The sequence below is a fragment of the Podarcis melisellensis genome (genome assembly GCF_964234715.1).
Source record: "Podarcis melisellensis genome assembly, chromosome: 3".
Classification (NCBI taxonomy): Eukaryota; Metazoa; Chordata; class Lepidosauria; order Squamata; family Lacertidae; genus Podarcis; species Podarcis melisellensis.
This window is the reverse complement of record NC_138530.1, coordinates 97,573,116-97,598,990: the sequence shown is the minus strand read 5'-3', so window position 1 is coordinate 97,598,990 and position 25,875 is coordinate 97,573,116. Positions and strand designations below refer to the sequence as shown.

General features: G+C 42.7%; 1 protein-coding gene across 12 annotated transcripts in view; it reads right to left on the bottom strand.

Annotated features, from left to right (window-relative positions):
* Positions 1 to 25,875, bottom strand: part of DLGAP2 (DLG associated protein 2) — a 414,439-nt gene that overhangs the window by 81,939 nt on the left and 306,625 nt on the right. For 9 of the 12 annotated variants that reach the window (XR_014166924.1, XM_081906060.1, XM_081906056.1 and 6 more), the window contains one exon: positions 4,629 to 5,695. Coding sequence is in view for 11 of the 12 variants with exons in the window: in XM_081906060.1 (XP_081762186.1) it covers positions 4,629 to 5,695 (1,067 nt within the window). In the remaining variant the exon portion in view is untranslated. Of the gene's footprint in view, positions 1 to 4,628; positions 5,696 to 12,119; positions 12,243 to 19,750; positions 19,821 to 25,875 lie in introns of all 12 variants that reach the window. The other 3 variants (XM_081906063.1, XM_081906064.1, XM_081906065.1) reach the window with 2 other exon arrangements.

Sequence of the window (25,875 nt, the reverse complement as noted above, 5' to 3'; positions counted from 1 at the left end):
CCAACTTTTGACAGAAGATACTGTTATGAAGGCTAATGCTTGCATGAGGTACTCAGTTTTAGAAGATGAAACAGCAGGTCTTTCTGGTGTGGAACAACTGTCTCTAGGTGTACGATTTGTGAAAGAAAGTGATGGAAATACATCTGTACATGAGGAGTTTATTGAGTTCCTTCCAGTATCAATACTAGTTCTGACTTTGGACTGAATCTCAATGATAATTGGACAAGAATACAACCATGTTCAACCATGGTAGGAAAGGAATATGGGTTCAAGCACAAATCAGGGCAATCTACTGTATACAAAGGCAACTACTCCTCATCTCACAGAATTAATCACACAATAGATTATCCTAGCTGTGTAACTGATGTTTGTACTACAGTTGGTCCAATTAAAGCCATCATAAATTTTCCCGTGAGAACATTCAGTGATGGCATCTAATATCCAACATACCAAAGCTATGTAAAACATAGTGCACTCAAAAGTACAAGAGTATCTGTGTGTTGACAGAAAATTACATAAGCACTGTGTTGCAATTCAAGCAATTAGCACTAGATTAAGCGACATGAAGACAAGACAACTTTCATGTTGTGCACATCACAAACATCAACTTTCATCAATTGTCTTGTGATTATAAGCAAATATTATTTGATCCTGGAATCTGTCACCCAAGCTGTGCAATCTGTGAAGTTGGATATAATGGGAAGGAGAGCACATATACAAGTGTTTCTGGAAATAATGAAACATCCACGGGAAGCTAATGAGGAGACCTTTAGCATAATTATAGAGATATGTCAGTGGATGTAGAACTTAAAGCACCCAGACAATCCATGCAACAGAAAAAATGCTGTCCCTCATCCCAACCAATCCACAGAATAGTTCTATGAGCAGTCCATCTACATGGCTGCCTATATTTGCTTATAACCTTGCTGAGGAATCATTACCAACCTGCTTACCAAAGAAATACATCTATTATTGTGTGCCATAGGCAACATGAGCCTTACTGAATGACTGGACCATGCCAAACTGTTTCCTGTTATGGCTATCCTTATGGCACGTTCCTTCTCAGTTACACTATGCACTGGTAAATGATCCCTTAGCACTTTGGGCAGAATGGAAGACATGTATATGTTCAACAATGAGTGAACAATGAGTTCTGGCTTTTGGTCGAGTGTTGTTGAGTGTCCATAGAGGAAAAGTTGAATACATCTCCCAAGGGGAAATTTACAAATTAAAGTTATGAAGCATTTCACCCCAGACCCTCAAAGATTCCAATCCATTTTGCATTATAATTTCCTTTACGGTATGGGCAGACAAGCATTCGTTTCAGGCCTTATGTCAGGCATTCACCACAACTAAGGCAGATTCGGTGTAAAGGGTCTGAATTTCAGCCTTAAGGATTTTTAATTTGGTTTAGATTCACACTGTAATGCTGTTCAGTGGACAAATTGAAGCAGTACATCTTTCAAGTGCCTCACACTGTTACTGTTAAATGGACAGTGCGCACCGACCCCTCTCGCTCTCCAGGCTTTAGGGATAGCTGTCTGAAGCCTTCGGAGAGCAGTGTGAGTTCCCGCTACACTCCGGAAGCTTCAGGTTCCTTTCGCTGAAGCCGGGAGAGTCTTGCTCTCCCGGCTTCAGCAAAAGGAACCTGAAGTCTGCGAGTTCCTGCCTCGCTCCACAGGCTTTGGGTTCCTTTTGCTGAAGCCGGGAGAGCAAGACTCTCCTGGCTTCAGCAGAGAGGGAGAGCTGCGCAGCGCCCCTTCAGCCAAGCGGGAGGAGAAATGGAAGGGGCTCTGTTTTTCCTGCAGCTTCACTGAAGGGGCGCTGAGCAGAGAGGGGGAGATTTTTTCCCCCTTGTTCTCCCCCTCTAAAACAAGGTGCATCCTATGGTCCGGTGTGTCCTATAGAGTAAAAATTATGGTATATGACTTTTAGAAGACACCTGAAGGCAGCCCTGTTTCAGGAATTTTTTTATGTCTAATGTTTTACAATTTTTTATGTGCTGAAAGCTACCCAGAGTAGCTGGGGAAACCCAGCCAGATGGGCAGGGTATAAAAAAATAAAATTATTAATATTATTGTTTAAAATATATGTTCAAAATTCTGTGAATTATTCTTAGCTAGCCAGGATACATTTCCAGGTATTTCTTGTAGCAACCTGGCAAATGTTGCTGTTCCTATTATTTTGGAACCCTGAGCTCCCATCGTTCATCCAGCAGCCTTAGAAGTTCTCCGCATCCGATTATTTATTCAAGCCTTATACATTTTCTGAATAAATTAGACAAACATTATTGGCAAATATCATTGCAGACCAAATGACTCAAACAGTGACAGGTTAATCTAAGCAGTGTGAACACAATGATGAATGATAACAACTGAGCAACATAACTCTCTAACATCTCTAACATAAGATCTAACAACTAAATCATATGCATGTTTATGCAGGGCCGCACTCAATATACTATGGGAGATCCATGGCCAGGATACCATATGTGCTTGATGCTATCTTCCTTCCTTTCCTTTGCAGTGACTATATTGTATAATAAATGCTTTTTTTTTTTAAAAAAAAAAAGAATACTAATTAGCAGCACAACATAACTGCGTTGAAATAAAGTAGTACAGGGAAAAGGTGTTCAAACCTCATTATTTCCCTAATCTGAATGCCCTCCTCAAAGCTTCTATTACCCCCTCAGTGAAAAATATAGAGGCACTCATACGTTTTGTCCCACAAAGCCCATAACAGATTTAGGCAGCAACTGAAATAGAACAATAGTATGTGTAAGCTGGTGGGACGGCTAAAGTTTCACTCTCCAGTGTCTCTTTCTGATCTTCAAGCAGTGGCGTAGCGTGGGGCAGTTGGCCCAGGAACAAAATTGTTAGGGGCGCAAATTTCAACACCCGGTGCTGCCTCAATATAGCTGTGTGTTTCCGTCTCTGGACTCTGTTGGAAACAGCTTCTCCATGCAAACAAGGGACCTCTCCCAATAACAGAACAGCTCTTCTTTTCTTATCTCTGCAGCTGCCATTTCCTGGGTGACATGGATGCTGTTGGGCAGTTGAATACGCACACATACCCTGTCCGTTTCCCTCGCTCCCGCCCTGCTCTACGTGTCCCCAGGTACTGGCAACCCACACTATGCTACTTTCTTGAAATAAGAACATGGAGTTGCTAATTACTGAAAAACAACAACAGGAAATCCATCTAGATCAGGAGTCGCAAACTCTATTTCCGGTGCTCCTTCTGGCGCAGAGGAGGTGTGTGCAGCTTCCCATTGGCTGCAGGAGCTTCCTGCAGCCAATGGGAAGCCGGCCAGCATCATGGAAGGTGGTCCCCGCTCGATCGGCTCCGTGCTGGTTTAGCGCGGTGCATGGGAGCCGATCGAGCGGGCAGGGGGTCCATGGGGCGGTTAAACAACCCCCATGGGCCACTTGCAGCCCATGGGCCTTAGGTTGCTGAACCCTGATCTAGATTCAGGTAGGTAGTTGTGTTGGTCTGACGCAGTCAAAATAAATAAATTAAAAAATTGTCCAGTAGGACCTTAGAGACCAACTAAGTTTGTTCTGGGTATAAGCTTTCATGTACATGCACACTTCTTCAGATAGGAGATCCTCCTGATTATGAATCACTTGAGTCATGTCAGTTTATCTCTCAGGACTATATTGGGAAGTGGGGACAGACATGTCCACGGGACTTGCAATGAAGTATGCATAGAATTGTTCCTATAATTTCCTTTTCCTCAGAAACGTCTGATATCAGAACAAAATAGATGTAACGAAGGGCTTGACTACGCATTGCACTTAAGTGCGTGTAACAAAGCCTGAATGACATCTTTAAAAGCAGCTTCAGGAAAGGCGAAATTAGTTGAAGAATCAAGGCAGGAGGACAGGGGCATTCAGAAAATCCTGCAGGGGCCGTTTGTAGCAAAGGAGAGGCATGTGGGGAAAAGGTTAAGCACCCTTTCTCTGCTCTGAGCTCCCCAAGCTACCTGCCCACTTCCAGCTGCATTTAAGAGATGGTATTGGGATTCTGTACAGGGTGAGCTGAACGCAGTAGGCATTGTTTGTACTTATCCCTTATTGAGCAAGGCAGAATTTAGATGCATGCAGCATGCACACTGTTCAAAGACAGCAGCAATGGAAGATCCCAGACCCCACAGACTCCACTCAGGGAAGCCAATAAGGAGCTTAGTGATTAACAGCTCGTGAAAAGGCAGGAAGTGGATTTGTGCCGCTCATCATCACTAGTCTATGCTTGTGGGTTGTAAAAATAAATAAATACAACAAGATATCAGCTGAAGATACCATGAACTTAAAGAAATAAGAAATAGAATAGTAAATAGAAATAGAAAAGAAGAAGCTTTTTTGTGAAATTACTAAAGCAGTGATATGATAATAGGATTATGTTTAAATGATGATCTATTACATGACCAGTTTGATTACTCTTTCCTTTTTGATTATTCTGAACATCTTGTTCTTATGTTTTATTCCAAGGTGCAAAACTAGAGAACTTGACAGCAAATAACTCATGTAAGGCTAAGGCATGCACATAAAAAACATCAATCCTCCAGTGGTCTTATAACAATGAGTTCCCATATATATATATATATATATATGACATTTAGCTCCTACCTGAAGGTAATGGCATGGCCTCAGGGAAGGTTTGATTTCCTGATGAACTAGAGGCTTATCTAGGTTAAGAGATGACTTGCGATAAGCTTCTTTAGCCTGGCTTACTGTAAGCGTAGACCAAGAACTCCTTTTCATGTATTTGCCATCAGGGGCCATCGCAAGCCCTTCACAGGCCGAGCACTTCACATCGTTGTTACTTTTAGAAGTCTTTAATGAGAGGTCCCCAAAATGTCCCTGAAGAGCTTCAGGGTAGCAATGAGAAATATGGTCCGGGTGATGCCTGTTTACAACACTAGGTGTTCGGTAAGTGCTATCACTATCCAAATTGTCGTCGGAGCTCCACCAACTGCTCATCCCAGTTTTATGCTTGCCCTCAGGTTTCCGCTCTTTGCTTTTACTTCTTTTGCTATGTTTAGAATGATGTCCGTGGTGGTGGTCATCTCCTCGGCCATCTCCCTTTGTCCCGTTGACATTGCTCTTGGAAGAGCCTTCCAAAGAATGAGATTTCGTGAAAAGTTTTTGGACTGAATGAACAAGGTGACGTATTCTCCCTGGGCTTTCACTGCGTTGTTCGGCAGCCGTTGAGGTCCTCTGGTACTGCAGAGTATGAAAGCCATCCCTGTGAAGAGGAAGCTGCTTCTCAAACTGATCCAGCAGATTTGCAGGGATCCGGTTAATCTTAGTGTTAGCATGAGACATGGTGCAATCGTCCCTGGTATCGTAATGTGAGGTGTAGTGCATTCTGGGGAAAGTGCTACTGGACATATGATCGCCCATAACCATGGGCATCATCATGCATTCTGAATGGATGGAGCTTCGCGGCGAGCAGCGATGGTGGTCCATCGGGCAGCTCTCCGTGGGGCTGAGAAGATATGATTGCCTTGACTCCTGGCCATGGTGAAGATGGTCGTGGGGGTGTTCACAATCTTCAGGGGATGCTAAACCACAAGTATGAGCAGAACATAGCTGTGGCTGGTTGTGACTGCCAGATAATTCTTTCATGTTCCTTGAAACAGGAGAATATGATTCCTCATCGAAGTGCTGAGGAGACCATGAGTATGGCTGGTCTGTTGACAGAACACAAAGAACACGTATCAGTCAGATAGGAGAAATGCAACAATAGTCTTAAAGTACTACAAAGAAAAAATGGCGCTGCAATTATTACTTAATTACTTAAATTACAGTCACTTAGCAAACAGTTTACAAAGAGTCTATATAATATACGACATCAACTACAGGACAGGTGAGCATGGCTGTTGTGGGCCAAATGGGGAGGCCTGGCAGATTCAGGGCTGGAGATTTTTCACCACTGGCTTGTAGACGAGAAGAAGAAGAGTTTGGATTTGATATCCTGCTTTATCACTACCCAAAGGAGTCTCAAAGTGGCTCACATTCTCCTTTCCCTTCCTCCCCCACAACAAACACTCTGTGAGGTGAGTGGGGCTGAGAGACTTCAAAGAAGTGTGACTAGCCCAAGGTCACCCAGCAGCTGCATGTGGAGGAGCGGAGACATGAACCCGGTTCCCCAGATTATGAGTCTACTGCTCTTAATCACTACACCACACTGGCTCTCAGTGTGGTGTAGTGGTTACACCGTACTGAACTAATTATTGGAGGCAGAGTAGTACCTTTGGTGAGGGACACATCATGCTCCTTCTGGGTTAGTTGGTCCACCTTTGGTCCCCACCCTACACTCAGTTTCCACCTGGCTAGCTAAACCAGGGGAGGGCAGCAGATGGGTCTCAAACCCTCAGTGAGTTAGGGACTTGCATGCAAAGACAGACTCTGGCAGATGGAGCGGACGAGACTAACAGTGGGTCCAACTGTCAAGAAGGCAGTTTCTGCATGTGCTTTAGAGGGAAATGAGGGACAGATGGGCCTCGTCAACCTAAGAAGGTAGCCTATCTAGGAGAAGGAAAACTCTGATCCTAAACCTCTGCTGGCTTATTTGTGAGAAAGGCTTTGGGAGTAAACTCTGAGGAAAAATCCATACCCACGGCCTTGGTGGGGACATCTTCAGGAGAAGAAAAGGCTAAGGAGTAAACTCTACACAAATGCAGATATAACCCTAAGATATCTTGTATGCCTCATTCCAGCAACTCTTGTCACCAAGCTAGTGCCAAATGTATTACTTTACTTTCATTTGGCTCACATCAGCGAGGGGGATCTTGTCTTCTGGGCAGCCCAGGACTTCCATAGACACTGCACACTGCTTGTGCCCCAGAGAGATCACTTTGGTGATGCTACGGCACTAAAAACAGCATGGGAGGTAGCAATTACGAGTTTCTGGTCTCTGCAGTCACAGCAGACACTGACATTCTCCAGCAATTTGACTTCACCCCCAGAGATTGTCTGTTGAAACATATGGATGCCAGCATTTTGACCAATAAGGTTATCCAAATGTTTAGCAGGCTACTTGATTGTGTCACAGATATAATTTTTAGGGCTCAGTCTAGCTAATGTGACACAGATTGCACTGTAAATTTAAGTCATTCTCAGTAACTAAATCCTACTAAAGAATGCATGAGTAAATTATGAGAATTGAGCTGTACAGGTATGATTCAGTTCAACATGTGCTTAACTCTCTTTCATAGAAATCAACATGACTTAAAAAGTTAAAGTGCAAAATATAAATTTCCTGCCTTCTCACCAGCAAAAGTTGACATATGCTACAGAAGCATTCGATTCTTCTACATTTAATAACTTTCCTCATTAGTTTTCAGGGAAATCTAATGCCCAATAAACACCAAAAAAAAAAAAGACTTCTAATTAAGTGTGTTTCTATTGTGTTCAGAGTTTGATTAATTCTTTTGCTCAATGTTATACAAGATCTTGCAGCTGTGAAATTCTGCAAACAAATCAGAATGATTGAAATATTCTAAAATTCTAAAATTTTCAGTTTATTAAACTTTTCAAAAGGAAATTAGCATCTGAGCTGGGAGAGCAATCTTCACAAGAGCAGCCATACATTTCCGTGATTATACTTTATGTTGGCTTCTCCACAGCCTTTTGACATATTTGCTTGAGAAAACATAGTTATTGAAAACTATTGCAAACACGCAATACAAATAAGTAGTGGATTCTGACAGAAATTGAAGCCAGAGAATACAGTCTTGCCACATTATAACTTCAGTGGATTGACTTTGAAGTATCATTTTATGGGACTCACAAGATCTGATCTAATGGATGATGACGTCAGTTTCTTGGCTATCGTGTGAATAGCAACCGTCTCTAATCTAGGGTGCCATTCAGACTCTAGAGGATTCATTGAAAGTGTAATTGGACCCTCTTTTTTCCTGAGCAAAACAAAAGTGCAGCCTTGCGTGTTACACAAAATAAAGGAACTGACACCCCAATAGGTTTTTAAAAGAAAAAAGTACATCTAGATTCCCCTGAAATAATTCAAAAAAACAAACAAACCAGTACCAACCCTGAAAAATAAATCTCTCAATGTCCTTTGCTTCTCTCCCACATTTCTTAAGCAGCAGAGCAGCTGGGTTAAAGGGAGAGCCTATCCCCCTTCTTTGCCCTCCAACTTGCATCCCCTGCCAAGTCCCCAATGCACAAAGGTACCTAAATGGGACAGGGATAGCGGGATTAGAGATGAGAAAGGACTTGTCAGCCGAGGAGCAGCAGCAATGGCATCTGTGTCTGTGCTGGCGTGCTCAAGGAAAGATAAATGCATTTTAATGTTTGTGTAACTGGTGTGTGTGTGTGTGTGTGTAGCAAACAACTTAGAAGCCCGTTTTCAGCTTTAAATGGTATATAGGAATGAATGAATAATATTGTCCTTTTTTCTGTCCACTCATCCCACTGCTCTGACCTTTTCTGGTCACCACTTGCTGCTGATTCGTTCGGTTGCTGCTTCAGATGTCTCTGTTTACAGCTTCCAGCAGGCAGGAAGAAAGAGACTTGAGTGGCCACCGTGGCTGTCAAGTGACTTCACTTGCTGTGATCACGGTGGATGTATCTCTGTTCTCCAAGACGGAAGGCAAACAAAGGGATTGTAGGAGGGAAGTGAGCTCTAAGGCTGTACTTACTGTAATTGCCCCCTTCTTCCCGACCCCAGCCAACCTGGCCTCATGTGTTGCTAAGGCACCCTCTTTGACCTAAGAGTAATCTGAATCACTATAACTTGGCTGTTGGAGACAGCCTTGGACCCTTTCCAAAACTTCCTAAAGATGTCAAGTTGTGGGTTTAGTCAGAGTAGAGTATATATGGGGAAAGGGGGGAAATGGTAGGCGAGGCTGAAACTTTGGGCTCTTCTGAACTCCCAATGCATTGCTAACATGAAGGCTGGGAAGTGTTCCTCCTGTATATTGAGCAGGGAGAATAAGAAACTACAGCTCCCCAAACTGGTAATCTAAATGTGCTCAGAAGACTTTGCTGCAAGGAGTGGAGTTTTATGAAGAGCTTTTCTCCAAAGGTCAAGAGAGACCCGAGCCATGCTAAACCAAGGCAGGCAGGTGTATATGAGTATGTCTGTGTCCGGGTGCATGCAGAAGTTCGTCCCTCTCTACTGGGAGTATGAACCTTCTTCATCTCATATATTATACTGATAAGATATATAGAAATAGAGGGACCACTAGGGGCGCATCAGAAGATGGCTGACAATAACATCTCTCTGACCCACATGAGGTAAATTGGAGGCTGTGATGGGAGTAAATAGCCTCCCTACCCCCCCAGGATTGTGGTGGGGGACTGCCCTTGCCTGCTGTGCCCGATACCACCCCTGAATTTGTGGGGATGGGGGCACTAGGCAGAATGCCCTCCTGTGGGATTTCGGCGCTCCTGGACGCCGTCTCTGATCCGTGCCACTAGCTGCAAGAACTTCAAAACAAACAATTTGGATGAAGCAAATGCACATATTTCAAGGAAGAAGGGGGAGTAAAGACTGCTAACAGAAGAGATCTCTGATAAAACAAGTATAAATCATGAGAAGATACGCCAAGACTCGGTATGGCAAAGGGACTGATGGGGGAGGGGAAAAAAACCTTTCCTTTCTTTCCCTTATGTGATTAAACAAGAATCCCCCCCCCTCACAAGTCAGAAATGTCATTTTAAGGACTTAAGCTGTGGATTTAAGGCTGTGTGGAGATAAACTTTCGAACCAAAGCATGTTTTAAGAAGAGCGTGGAATGTATAAGGGCTTTGGAATGATGCAGTTAAAAATTCCGTCGCCATATTGGGAAGTTCTGTCAGAGGACTTAAGTCTGAGAGGAGAAATAGAGAAATAGAGCTGTTTTTATATTGTGGGTGAAACTCCTCAGTGGGACTTAAGAACGACAGTTCTGTAATTAATGATGGAAAGAGTGCTGTTATCTATGAAGGCGATGATATATGGAAACCATCTCGATTTGAGGATTGGAAGAACGGAAAAATTCACACAGGAGTATTATTGGTGTTTATCAGCTTAAGGAGACTATCAGAAGAGGCCATAAAGAAAAAAGAGAAAATATATGAACAAGATGTGATGTGGAAACAGCAAGATAAGACTGGATAGAATTATGAACTTTGTTTGGACTGATTTGGACATTAATGCAGTGGCAAGAAGATGATCAGAATCCCCCTTCGGATCTTGAAATATGGGTTCCCTCAATAAAATTTAAAATTCGGCTTTGTAATTCGGAATTTATGTGATGTGATTTGATTGGCCGGTTAATAAAAATTATTTTTTAAAAAAGATAAGATATATAGAAATAAATGTCCACTCACCTATTCACAATGACTAACCTAGATGAGAGTGAGTTGCCTACTAACATTTGTGAATATCTGCATGACACTGAATTACTTTAACTGTACTAGGTTAATTCAAAACATTAGGGCTTCCCCATTCAAACACTTTACCCTCTAAAACTTATTTCCTTTTCTTAGAGCCCTGAAACACCCATGCATATACGGCTGCATAAAATAAATAATTGCTGAGCCTTAGTGACATAATTTTCATCAATGAAAACTGCACATGAAAGAAACACTCTGGAATTAGCCAGGTAATAAGTACTTGAATTAAGAATAGTTAACTCCAATTATAAAGAAATCATTATACTTTGTTTTGTGCATTAAAAAATGGCTATATTTGGAGACAGAAAGCATTACAGAATGAATACACCCCTACACACACACACACACACACACACACACGCACAGACCCTTCTCGCGTTTCTGTGACCTGCTGGTGAATACTATTAAAGAAGCCCTGTCTGCCTTTACTTAGCATCACAAGTTTGGCAAAGACCTATTATAATCTGCTGTTCACCACCTGAGGAGACACAAAGGTATTCTCTGCAGCATCTAATTCGGATGGTGAAGGATTTCAGGCTGATACACATTCTGGAGCAAACCAACATTTAGAGGACCTCAGGTTCTCTAACTCTGACTTACACTTTGCTATCATGGCTAAGTAGCTATTGGAAGGCATATCCTCTATGAATTTGTCTAGTCTTTTTTAACACCACATTATAAACTAGGCTTATTAAGCCCCTGAGGCAGAGGTCCTCATTAGCCCAATCAACCCTTTACAGCAAAGAAAGGGCATTAACTGTCCTCCATCACCCAGCTGTTTTGCGCTGCACAAATGCCTCAGGTTCAAAATTGTCCTCTGAATCTGTGATCTCTCCACATTAGTCACCTCCTTGCCACGACGGAAAGAGGGAACAAATGTTTCACAGGCGCAGCTGCGTTCAGAATTCACTTCTGAGGCACAGCTGAAAATTCATGTGAAGATATTGGATAAAGCAACAGTTTGAAAAGTGTGGCTCTGCCTCCATCGCAAACCTTTTACAAGTGTCTTCATGTAAAGGCATGTAGCTTCACCACAAATCACAGGTTTACAGTGGCCATTTCTGTGACAACATTTTCATGCAGGCCAGAAACCAATTACTTAAGCCAGCTTCACTGAGCCCTGTCAAATAACTAGTTGTATGTACACACACATAATGAAACGAAGGGTGGAGTCCAATATACCTTCAAGTCACTTATTCTATCAGTGCAAGTATTTCTTTTTTATATATATAGAATATTTATTAAGTTTTTTAGTAATAGTACAATAGAATTAAGAAGAAAAAAAGTAACAAAAATACAAAGACAAAAAATAAAAATAAAAATAATTAAGAACATACAAATTTTCCATTGCTTATTTTCCTTAAGCTTGTTTCCTGGACCTCCTCATACCTCCCTTTTTTGTATTCCAATTCAAATTATTAGTTCAGCAAATCCTTACCATTAAGTTTTTACCTGTTTCTAACCCTTTTTTTCATATTCTCTTAGAGCATTACAGCTGGAAACCACTTAATTTCTATTCAACATCATTCTAACATTCACTATCAGTGCAAGTATTTCTGCCTGTACAACCTTCTCCCTCTCTGCTCCCCATGTACACACTCTATATCTGTTCTAGGAGATACCCCAACCCTCTGGAGCAGATCTGGGGACAACATGGCGGAGGGGAAAGTTCGATTGCAGGTGTAGAGATTGGGAAAAGGATCCTTGCACCTTTCTCCCATTCAAGGTCTATGCTTGGAGCGTCTTAGGGCCTTCAGCCTGGTGTCTGGAAACTTGCCTATTTTCCATCTTAGCTTCATTGGCTCCTTCTTGCTAGGTTAGGGGACTGAGGTTCTTAAAAAAAGAAAGAAATCAAATTCCTCTGCTGGCTTTAAATTTTAAATTTATTACACTACTCTATTTGCTCATTACATTGTTGAAATTCATGAAGCAATGCTATGCTTCTGGTGCCATGTTTGAGCAGCAGGAAATGTTTTCAGAAGGGCAGCTGCTGCCTTCTCTCATCACCTTGAGATATCTCATCAAATACCAATACCTCAACACTCGATGGTTTCTTTTAGGATCTGGATAAGTATTTTGCTCCTTCCTTTCCCCAGGAAAGAGAAAGCTACAATACATACAGGGGTTATTTCCAATCCATTAAAATTTGGCTGACTCTTGTTACTGTTCTGTGTGATATTTCAAAGGTAATTGACCAGCCTAGTAAAAAGTTCATCTATTGCAGGGGTGGGGAATTTGCAGCCTTAAATATGTTGTTGGATTACAGCTCCCATCATCCCTGACCAATGTCTGTGCTGGCTGGAGTTGATGGGAATTAGAGTACAACAATTGACTGCTTATGTCTGTTTCTTTTTCAAATGAATGGTCAGAATACTACCTCTTCCCACATGTTATACCTTCCCCAGAGAGTTACCTGTCCTGTGTCCCTCTTACTTCCTTTATATCCTCACCCTAACAACTCACAAAAGTTCAATTAAGATATGTCTTTCATTGTTTTTTTCAGTTACTCTTGTCTTCCTCTGGAGAACATTTCTTATGTAGTGTCAATAGGAAGGGATGTTAAGATGAGCTTTAAACACACTGAAAGCATGATTTGAAAATGGTGATATAATTCAACTAACAGCACAGAAATAATTTCAATACTATGGAGGACTTCAAAACTGTGTTTTTTATTCTTAGCAACAAAGTCATGGAGCCTATCTTGCAGCTAACTGAAATATTGTGAAAGCAAGTGAAAACGTTGAAGACATTCAAAACAAGCACACTGAATGCTAAAATCAACCTCTTTCCTACTGAATGAAAAACCAATTTCATAAGCCAATTGTAGCATCTAGGTATGAATAAACCATTCTTACATGACATATTTTCAGAACAATTCTAATCTTGATTACAAAACTTATTGGATGCCAGTGTAACCTACAAGGTGGAAACATCAAAACTCTTCCTTTTTAGTATAGTTCTTACTATTTTCAGCTCTTTTTGGATCTGCAATGTAATTCATGACTTTCATAGATCATTGTTTGGTTACTGAAGCCACTGTGGACCTTGAGAAATTTGTAATAGCAGTGAGAGTGTTTGACTAGGACCAGGGAGACCTGGGTTCAGATTAGAAATGGGCTGAGCAGCCTCATTCTGCCCCCCTTCAGTATTTCTGGTGTTCAGTACCATCACATTTTTGCAGACTTTTTTGAAAGAATGTATGAGAAGTCAGCATACAATTAAAATATGCACTTTTTGATGCAAAATACACTTTTCAGTGCTTTTATCTGCAAAATGTGTTTCGTAGATATGTTTTAGGCAGGGCATCCCCAACCTGCGGCCCTCCAGATGTTTTGGCCTACAACTCCCATGATTCCTAGCTAACAGGACCAGTGGTCAGGGATGATGGGAATTGTAGTCCAAAACATCTGGAGGGCCAAAGGTTGGAGATGCCTGTTTTAGGCAAAATGAAGAGACACCTATTTGCCCTGGCCTTTGACGCTTGAAATATAATGGCATACCATACAACTAAATGGTCCCAGTAGCACAAACACTTTAGGCTGCACAATAAAACTTCCTCTACCTGCATCCCCCCTTAAATCTGTTTTGGAAGATTGAGGAAAGGGGAACCCAGAATATAATTAGGGAGCACATGGGGAGAGGAGAGAGGGCCCAACAAATCCCTCCCACATTCCTAGTTTACACCCCTGCTTGGCCATGAGCTCACTGGGTAACTTCGGACCGGAGATATCTCTCAGCCTAATCTGTCTCACAGGCTTGTTAGGAGGATAAAATGGAGAAAAGGGGAGAACCGTGTATGCTGCTGCCTTAAGCTCCTTGTGGGGAAAGGCAAGATATATGTGTAGTTAGTAAAAAAAAACCAAAAACATACACAGTCACTGGGCCTTTTTATCTTGTATTCTGTTTCCATTCTTCACCACCCCTCATATAACTCTGGTTCCCTGCTTATCATGACCTCTTTTTGCACCCATCATGAGGGCTCTGAGGGCATCTTCCTCCTCACATGCTCACCAGAATACTGAACTGAATTGTGTGTTGGTCACACCATAGACAAGGCCCCACCCTAGGAACCAACCAGACAGAGTCTCTGGATGTTCTTAGGAGGCTTGGCCTGAGACTTCAGTACTGCTGTCCCTTTTCTGTGTGTGGATCCGAAATGAATTACATGATCTTCATGTACCATCCATGTAGAGTTTAGGACACCCTAACCCTTGTGAAGTTCTCCTTTTCTATATACACAGAGCCTCTATCTAACAACAACAACAACTGAGGGAGTGTCTCCACCCCCATCGTTCTGCCCGGACACTGAGATCCAGAGCGAGGGCCTTCTGGCGGTTCCCTCATTAAGAGAAGTGAGATTACAGGGAACCAGGCAGAGGGCCTTCTCAGTAGTGGCGCCCGCCCTGTGGAATCCCCTCCCTTCAGAAGTCAAGGCAATAGCAACTATCTTACTTTTGGAAGACATCTGAAGGCTTTTAATGTTTAATGCTATATTGTGTTTTTAATATTCGGTTAGGAGCTGCTCAGAGTGGCTGGGAAGACCCAGCCAGATGGGTGGGATATATATATATATATATATATATATATATATATATATATATATATGCAGGTTTTGGTGTCCTCGGGTGTCTTCCCGTGTAAAAGTTGGGGTGTCTAGGCGACGTTTCGACGAGGTCTCACTCGTCATCTTCAGGCTGGTGCTTTCGGCTTCTTGTTATATATGCTTTCGTAGATTTTCACGGGTACAGGAATGCAGGTTTTGGTGTCCTCGGGTGTCTTCCCGTGTAAAAGTTGGGGTGTCTAGGCGACGTTTCGACGAGGTCTCACTCGTCATCTTCAGGCTGGTGCTTTCGGCTTCTTGTTACTGGAACAGAGCAGGATCTCAGTGTTTGAGTTCCTATAAATACTGTTGAGGGGGTGTGGTGTATAGCCTCCAATGTTCTGGGCAGAGAGGAAGTTCCCAGGCTAGTGTGCCTTTTCTTCTTTTGTTCCTTAATTACTTGAGGGATATCTTGAGTGATTTCTTGAGTGATATCCTGAGTACCACTTAGGTGGGTCATTAGGTGTGGATTAGTTGCTAAAGTCTTTGTGTCTTGACCTCTTGAACTTTGTGAAGAGTTTTTCTGGGAAGATGGCTGTACTGCACTTAGTTGTGCTCTGGCTTGGCTTCGTGTATAGGGGCGAGCTGTGGTTTTGTGGCCTGTGTCAGCCAGATCTGTGTAGGGATTGCAGGGGGGTGCAGCATCCGGAGGTGCCACCATGGTTTGGCTACTGGATGGTGTCTGTAATTTATCTGTGGAGAGGGTCTGGGTTTGGGTCTGGTGTGGTTGATTGGTGATGGCGTTCTGTGTGCCTCTGGATCTGGTGTCAGTTTTTGTGGGGAGGGCTAATTTCCAGATGTCTGGCAAGCGGGATGTGTCGTCACGCTTGTTCATGTTGTGAGGGTGTTTCTCTATCTCGATGGCTTCCATGATTATTCTCTTGTGGTGATGTTCCATGTTAAAGAGCAATTTGGAATCTGCAAAATTAATTTCGTGTCCTGTTTCTTTCATGTGTTGGAAAAGAGAGGAAGTTTTTTCTTCTTTTTTGACGGCATTCTTGTGTTCTGCGATACGTGCATTTATTCGTCTGTTTGTTTGTCCAATGTACGTGGCTGGGCAGACTTTGCAGGGTATTTCATAGACCCCTTGGTTTTCCAACTGGATTTTATCCTTGGGGTTTCTGAGGATATTGGCTATTTTTTGGTTGGTGCAAAAGGCTGTTTTGATATTGTGTTTATGGAGGATTTTGCTAATTTTATCTGTAGTGCCCTTGATATAAGGAAGGAGGGCCATGCCATTGTTTTCTTCTGTGTCTTGGTTTTTGGGGGGTGTTTCTTTTTGGATTAGCTTCGTAACCCTGTTTTGCTGGTATCCATTGGCAATTAACACATTTGAGAGATTCTGTAACTCAGTTGTCAAGTGGTCTTTGTCAGCCAGGCGTTTGGTTCTGGAGATGAGAGTCTTGGCTACGGAGTTTATTTGTGCAGGGTGGTGGTGTGATTGTGCATGTAAGTAGCGGTTGGTGTGTGTTTTTTTTCCGGTAGATAGTGTGTCCTAGGGAGCCATCAGGTTTTTTGTAGATTAGGACGTCAAGGAAGGGAAGTTGGGATCACCCCTATGGGATCACCCCTCTCACCGGTCATCGCAAACCTGTACATGGAACACTTTGAAACCAATGCTTTAGACAAGTCAGAACACAAACCCAAACTTTGGCTCAGATATGTTGACGACACCTTTGTAATTTGGCCACACGGGAAGGAAAAACTGGATAGCTTCCTCACACATCTCAACAGCCTACACCCCAAAATACAATTCACTATGGAAATAGAAGCCAACAACCAACTTCCCTTCCTTGACGTCCTAATCTACAAAAAACCTGATGGCTCCCTAGGACACACTATCTACCGGAAAAAAAACACACACCAACCGCTACTTACATGCACAATCACACCACCACCCTGCACAAATAAACTCCGTAGCCAAGACTCTCATCTCCAGAACCAAACGCCTGGCTGACAAAGACCACTTGACAACTGAGTTACAGAATCTCTCAAATGTGTTAATTGCCAATGGATACCAGCAAAACAGGGTTACGAAGCTAATCCAAAAAGAAACACCCCCCAAAAACCAAGACACAGAAGAAAACAATGGCATGGCCCTCCTTCCTTATATCAAGGGCACTACAGATAAAATTAGCAAAATCCTCCATAAACACAATATCAAAACAGCCTTTTGCACCAACCAAAAAATAGCCAATATCCTCAGAAACCCCAAGGATAAAATCCAGTTGGAAAACCAAGGGGTCTATGAAATACCCTGCAAAGTCTGCCCAGCCACGTACATTGGACAAACAAACAGACGAATAAATGCACGTATCGCAGAACACAAGAATGCCGTCAAAAAAGAAGAAAAAACTTCCTCTCTTTTCCAACACATGAAAGAAACAGGACACGAAATTAATTTTGCAGATTCCAAATTGCTCTTTAACATGGAACATCACCACAAGAGAATAATCATGGAAGCCATCGAGATAGAGAAACACCCTCACAACATGAACAAGCGTGACGACACATCCCGCTTGCCAGACATCTGGAAATTAGCCCTCCCCACAAAAACTGACACCAGATCCAGAGGCACACAGAACGCCATCACCAATCAACCACACCAGACCCAAACCCAGACCCTCTCCACAGATAAATTACAGACACCATCCAGTAGCCAAACCATGGTGGCACCTCCGGATGCTGCACCCCCCTGCAATCCCTACACAGATCTGGCTGACACAGGCCACAAAACCACAGCTCGCCCCTATACACGAAGCCAAGCCAGAGCACAACTAAGTGCAGTACAGCCATCTTCCCAGAAAAACTCTTCACAAAGTTCAAGAGGTCAAGACACAAAGACTTTAGCAACTAATCCACACCTAATGACCCACCTAAGTGGTACTCAGGATATCACTCAAGAAATCACTCAAGATATCCCTCAAGTAATTAAGGAACAAAAGAAGAAAAGGCACACTAGCCTGGGAACTTCCTCTCTGTCCAGAACATTGGAGGCTATACACCACACCCCCTCAACAGTATTTATAGGAACTCAAACACTGAGATCCTGCTCTGTTCCAGTAACAAGAAGCCGAAAGCACCAGCCTGAAGATGACGAGTGAGACCTCGTCGAAACGTCGCCTAGACACCCCAACTTTTACACGGGAAGACACCCGAGGACACCAAAACCTGCATATATATATATATATATATATATATATATATATATATATATATATATATAAAATACCCCACCCATATATTCTGTTCCCACCCATGTCCTTACAACCTACCCCAAGAAATAAACTTTATCAATGGGATTCAGTACTGGTGCTGTGGAATGACTCATATGGTTTATGTAGCATGCCACAGCACCATCTCATCAGTGAGTGCCAGTCCTAAACAAAAGTAAACAAAACACTTTTTATTTGTTTGTATACCTGCCAGGCACAATTTCAGAACTGGGGGGGGGGAGCAAAACAAATGGGAAGTATTGCAAATAATGCATGTTGAGATATGTTCCCCATCCCTCAACAAGCTGTGTATAAATTTCATGAAATAAAGAAATAAATACCAACTTTGTAACACCTAGAAATAATCTAACTTTGCTAAGTGTGGAGCAACAGTCCTTCACATGGGAAGCACAGGGTTTAAAGGATTTGTGTGTCAAGCTATTATTTTCTCTGAGCTGCAGAGGAATTATGGCAAGAGATGGAAATTCCTGCAGATGTCTTCACATTATTACAAAAGTCAGCTTTCACTGAGATGTTCTAGTGATGCAGTATGCCTTTTGTTTATGAAGATGCTAGTTATTTAACAAGAGCATTTCTTGCATTGTTGCATTGCCTGTAAACACTTGCATAAATAATGGCCTTCCGGGGGGCGGGGGGAATAAATCAAAATTGTGGTTTCCAGTATCAAAGGAATCCCAAAGCAATTAAACAGAGTCTTCACAAACAGACAGCAGTCAAGACACTTGAGAAGAAAGCATACTGTGTGCAGATTCCTATGTTACCCAAGCTGTATGATTATCTATTTTACATGTCTATTTCCTGCTCCCCTCCAGTAACACATGCAATGGGAGGGGTGTGTGATATAATGATATTTCTTGCACATCACTGCTCTTCCCCTTGGCTTAGTGGCAATGGTGTGGAATGTAGCCGTGCCAAATGTCCCACCCATGTGGTTTCCCTAATACAGGCATAGGCAAACTCAGCCCTCCAGATGTTTTGGGGACTGCAACTCCCTTCATTCCTGACCTCTGGTCCTGTTAGCTAGGGATGATGGGAGTTGTAGTCCCAAAACATCTGGAGGGCCGAGTTTGCCTAGGCCTGCCCTAATGTCTATGTTACTACAGTGATGTAGAGAGCAGAGGGTCAGCTATACTGTTTAGTTAACATAAGAATCAGCCCACAAAGATTGCAGTGTAGGCATTCAAATGTGAACGAGTTACCAAACAAGAAATTGGAATTCACATTTTTTGTTGGTCCTCCATGGCCCTGCCGATTGAGAGCTTCAATGAATATTCCTAATCCTTTACATATTTTATGCACATGCGACTGTCGAAGCACCTAAACTATCAACCAACCCAGCAGGACTCCTGGTGTGAAGTTTATGAATTTGCACTGCAAACTACAGGAAGAAAGGCACATGGAAGAATGCAAGATAATGCCTACTGCTTGCAAATTTAAAATACATTTGTCTGCAAAGCTAACTGCACTTAAGGCTACGGTACATTTAACTACAGAAGAAATGTTACCTTTTCAAAGAGGTGGCCCCCAAACTCCATTTTTATATGAAAAATTGGATTCCATAGAATACAACAAAATCTGTGAAAGTAATAATAATACTTAATGCTTAGCGCTTTGGATAGTGACTAACAATTTTCAACACGCTAAATGTAAACATTTTGTCAACCTATATTTCAACACTGCGAAAGAAGCAGAAAAGCAAACCCATAAATACTATTGACATTCCATATCATGGCCTGGTTTGGATAGAATGCTAGAACCATAATTTTGTGTTTCATACCTGAGCTATGGCAAGCCCCAGGCTCCACCAGAGGAGGAAATCAGATACTTTTGCTTTTAAACTAACCAGAGTTCCCAGACGTGAAGTCTGAAGTATGGTTAGTTCAAAGTAGCCAATATCAACTTGCTTATAATCCTGCCTTGTTTACTAACCGGAGTTTAAACTAACCAAAGTTCCTGTACTTCGAATGTAACATGGAAATCTGGTTAGCTTAAATCCAAATATGAAAGCTTCTCCTGTCCTCCTCTGGCTTGTGTCAGAGGAGAAAAAGCCAGGAAGGAAGAGGCTCACAAGTCCAAGCATTGCACAGTTATGGTTTAGCATTATGTCTGCACCAGCAGATCAAAATGGTGATATTAGTTTCAGTAGCAATATTATACAAGGCTTTGGGTGATTTTTATAATAAATAATTTGCTTTTGTTCACTTAATCATCCTATGCAAGTGTTCCTATAGTCTTATGTATCTGAGCTACTTTACTATCCTAATAATGGGAAAATAATAATATAATGACAAAATATATATCATTCTGCAACTGCATCCTAAAGTAACTTCAGTGTTCTATTTTTTTATTTTTATTTTTTGCATTTCTGAATGCAAGAAAGAAAAAGTGGAGCTGTTTAAGGGATATATTTGCCCAAGGGGGAGGGGTTGAGATAGTTTGGAGCTGCTAAAGACATCCAGACTTTCACATTAGGGTTCCTCTATCAAACAGTTGCAAATGTGACCAGATGAAACTTTTTGCATTGTTTGATCCTGCAAAAGTGGGAAGTATAGTGTGGAAAAATAAAAGTATAGCCCTTATGCCAGGCATAGGCAAACTTGGCCCTCCCGATGTTTTGGGACTAAAATTCCCATCATCCCTGACTACTGGTCCTGTTAGCTAGGGATGATGGGAGTTGTAGTCCCAAAACATTGAGAGGGCCCAGTTTGCCTATGCCTGCCTTACGCTGAAAGGTTGAGAGTCATCTTCATGGAATATATAAATAATTTGATTTCTGCAAACCACACGCATCATGGGATGCTCTGTCCAAATGCAGAGACACAGAAGCTCTCATTATGTAGCTTACATGAGTCTTACTCTTTTGCAGTTATATTAAGTGACCAAGCAGAACCCTGAAATAATCACCTGCAACCTTACATGACGAATTCGAACTATTTGGCTTATTATTTTCACCGTGAATCTTTGCAAAAATAAGAAAGAAGCAAGTGAATTGTAACAAAATGTAGGACTCTACTCTAAATATTCACTAAGGAGAATGTCAGCTGCCTTCCTTGAAGAACCTAATTATGATAACAAAACAACCCACTCTAGGTAAGGATTGAATGCACATAAACTACCATGTGCTCTTGATCGAAAGACGTATGATAGCCGACAGGTCAAATGGTATGATGGACATACATTGCAACAAACCAGACAATTACACGGGTCAATCAATGGCCAACTTAGATGAGTATGTTTTAGATGGTGACAGAATATTTAGATATTTTGTCTGAAAGCAGTCATATAAGGCATTCATGCTCCACAAAAAAGTGCAATAATCATGTTAGAAAAATTATGACGGTCTCTTCCAGATGCAAAAAATAGATGGTTTCTCCATATTCAAAACTAGCATGCCTGGCGAAAGGTTAGGCTAGAACTGGAGCAGCCAATGTGGTGGTCTGAACTGCAACTCCCATTTTCCCTGACCACTGCACATACAGATTTCTTTTGATGGGAGTTGCAGCCCAAAACCTCTGGAGGGCAGCACACTGGCTAACCCTGGGCTGCAGCCTCCTCCCTGACATGCTTACCTTACATGTGTGCATAATGCGCACCACCCAGCTCGACGTTTACCGTATTTTTTGCTGTATAAGATGCACCAGACCACAAGACGCACCTAGTTTTTGGAGGAGGAAAACAAGAAAAAATATATTCTGAATCTCAGAAGCCAGAACAGCAAGAGGGATCGCTGCACAGTGAAAGCAGCAATCCCTCTTGCTCTTCTGGCTTCTGGGATAGCTGCAAAGCCTAAAATTCACTCCATAAGATGCACACACATTTCCCCTTACTTTTTAGGAGGGAAAAAGTGAGTCTTTTAGAGCAAAAAATACGGTAAATACGCTTAAGTTGAAATAAATGAACAGGCTAAAGCACACTTAACTTCGTGTTGGATTGTGACGAAAACATGTTTTTTCTTGTGTCATATAATCCCCAGCCCCACTCCAAGAGTTATTCCACTGCTGTTGCCACACGGAGGAAGTAATGAATGAACTGGTAGGGCCCTGCAACTTCCCAAAAGGAATTTGCAAAGATGTGACAGTGCATTTTTGACCTGTTGCACACATGCTTATTACCGCCGAGAAGTCACATGGTCCTCCCTGCTTATGTACTAATTTCTCTGAGAGGCTATGGACACGGGATTTCTCTGCACTGGGATTTTAGCATGAATGAGTTGTGCCCCATGTAGCTGGATGAATGGATAAGAAAACGGTGGTTTTGTTGATAATAAACCGCACATTTAACAGCATGAACAGAGGCTCATATTAGTGGCATGGTACTATGAGCAAGAGTAGATGTGAAGAAGGATCTAAAATGGCATGAGTGAAGATCATTGGTACAAACCGGACAGTGATGGTATGGTATGGTATGGTATGGGGTAAAGGTAAAGGGTAAAGGGAACCCTGACCATTAGGTCCAGTCGTGACCGACTCTGGGGGTGCGACGCTCATCTCGCTTTATTGGCCGAAGGAGCCGGCATAAAGCTTCCGCGTCATGTGGCCAGCATGACTAAGCCACTTCTGGCAAACCAGAGCAGCACACAGAAACGCTGTTTACCTTCCCGCCGGAGCGGTACCTATTTATCTATTTGCACTTTGACGTGCTTTCAAACTGCTAGGTTGGCAGGAGCAGGGACCGAGCAATGAGAGCTCACCCCGTCACGGGGATTCGTACCACCGACCTTCTGATCGGCAAGTCCTAGGCTCTGTGGTTTAACCCACAGCGCCACCCACGTCCCATGGTATGGGGTACCCAGGCCAAAATCTGGTGGAGGCACTCAGTGTGAGTGGAGCTTCCCTGGATGCTTCAGTCTGTTTTCCGGCATGTCTCCCCTCCCACTGAAGCTGCACAGAGCAAACTCCTCCACAGAATCACTGTGTGTCTTTGGCTTTGTCCACATTTCAGCTTGCCCTGTGCTTTTCTAGGCATGAGTCAGAGTGGTCTTCCGTTTGCCCCATCACTTTCCCTGGGAAAACTCACTGTTTAACTGCTGAATCAGAGCAAAAGCCAATCTGCAGAAAACCTGCTTGATATTTGTTCTGATTCAGTGCGGATGAGCCCTCGGTCAAGACAGATGCTGCCTTCCACTTGTAGCTCTCGATGGTCAAATTAGATGTTACTTTAATGGCGTAAATGCCCTTAGCATGCGCTTTATTTGGGTTATGCAAAGAGAAGCCATGGGGAAATGCCATTGGTTCCAATGGAGATTGTCCTTCAAATGCAGAGAAGGCGCTATAGTCAGTAAACACGTTATTGCATACACTAATTGTGCTCATGCAGTTCACACCACATATCCTGCCCTCTCGCCCCCAATCAAGCTGTATGATCCTTGAGGCTGGAATCTGTCTGTGTTGCACAGGCCACTGAATAAAGCGCCATATTAATGAATGGTGCTGTATACAATTAAATCAATTGTCCTTCCTGCCCTTTTGGTTTTGAAGGCTATGATTTCAAAATATACTTATGGGGCAAGTTTTGCAGCCAACAGTGATGGCAACATGGACATCATTGGCAGCCATCATTGGTCCATCTAACTCAATCTTGTCTACATTAACTTGCATCAGCTCTTTGGGGTTTCAGAAAGGGAGTTTATGCCAGCCCTACCTAAAGACAGTGCAGGGCTTTGATGATGGAAATCAGGGACCTCTGCGCCCCTTCTCTTTTGTTCATTTGCAGCTACAAAATTGCTCTGAGGGCAAATTTGAGGTGGCTGGCATAGCCTCCCACTGCATCTGCCACAGAGCCCTCTTGCAATGGAGCTTGCAAAGTAACATGCATGGCAGCTAATAGTTTCTCAAAAGCCCCCCTTCCAGGAAACGGCTGTTGCAAGGTCAGCAGCAGGGTAAGGGATGGACAAAGCCCCCTCTGCTCCCCCCCTTCACCCTCAGAGATGCTAGAAGCCAGGTTGCCTGAGACAAAGGATAAAACGGCACACCCAAGCACACCCATTCACATATAGTAGGACTGGATGCTGAAACCTATTTCACAACAAGTAGTAAGTTACAGCCCTGTCCCTGAGGGAGGTCAGCAGGGTAGTTGCTCATGATGAACAAGGTATGCCAACATTTCTCCAACAGAACTGAGAGCTGCCATATCTCAGCATATGCTACCCGAGGCAGTTGCTTCACTTTACCTAAAGGTAGGGCTAGCCCTGGATTAGGCAGAAGTCGAGTCCTGTACATGGCTGGACATGCACACAAATAGTGTGTCATGAGAGCAGACTCCATACCCACCGAATTTTCTCTGAGTCTGGTCAGAAGGTTGCACAAACATAGCTTATTTATAGAAGGTCAAAATTAACCTCCCCCACACTATATATATATTTCTCCTCAATGCATGGTTCTTTACAGACCCAAATAATTCAAAACTTCATTCAGATAAGCATTATATGTTTATGAGATCCATTCAAAACTTCTAAAAATTACCATAAAGCCAATCCCGACAAATCCTCAAATAAATACCTATTATTTAATTACTACATTTTTAAGATTAGCTAGACTGGTGATCAGATTACATCACAGCTGCATGTTGAGAGCTTTTGTGATAGCAAAGGAACAATAAATAAAAGTCATTTAAAGCAGGCTACTACTGAGTGTGGGGTATGTATATATGTGCCTGGCCTAGTATTGCTCCTATTTCCACTGCAGCAAAACTAGTCAAATAGATTGATCAAAAGTCTGCAGTCCTTTGAGCATCTTCTGAAAAGGAATTGCAGTAAGGAGTGAAACTAAGGATGGGGAATTTTTTTTTGTTCACTCCAAAAACTGGATCATGTTTGGATTAGAAAGCAGATATACAGATCAGGTCATGTGTCTATGAATCTTTCCATGCATGGTTCACTCAAACTCACTCCTTTTAATGAGGTGGTCTAAGGTCTGCTATCTGTTAAGTATGTAGTACCTCCAGCAACGCCTTGTGATTCCTTCTAGTAAGGATGCACGATCCCTTTCTGCATTCAGTACCACTTTCTGGCAGAAAACTTCCAGTTCTATGGCTGGGATCCAAGGATGCTTTGCGCTAATAGAAAAGCACTTCCACTTACACAAAGCAATTCTGCTTCCTACTACAACACCTACGCCCTATCCCACGCAGTCCAGAGATCTGTTGATTTGTGGGTGGGGGCTGTAATGAGAGTGTCAGGGATGGGCTGCATGACAAGGAGTGGTGGGAGGCTTCAGACGAGGAACTCCCTAGTGAAGGCACAGAGCAGAAACTCCCAGGGGAGTTGGTGGTGGGATACAGTGCTGAGAAGAAGAAGAGTTTGGATTTGATATCCCACCTTTCACTCCCCTTCAGGAGTCTCAAAACAGCTAACAATCTCCTTTCCCTTCCTCCCCCACAACAAACACTCTGTGAGGTGAGTGGGGCTGAGAGACTTCAAAGAAGTATGACTGGCCCAAGGTCACTCAGCAGCTGCATGTGGAGGAGCGGAGACACGAACCCGGTTCCCCAGATTACGAGACTACTGCTCTTAACCACTACACCACACTGAGCCCTCACTGATTTCAGTTTTCTCATGACTTGTTGTGGTTTCATACCACAAGTCCGGCCATGCAGTGGGAAGAAGGAAAACACCTATTTATCATTTAAATTT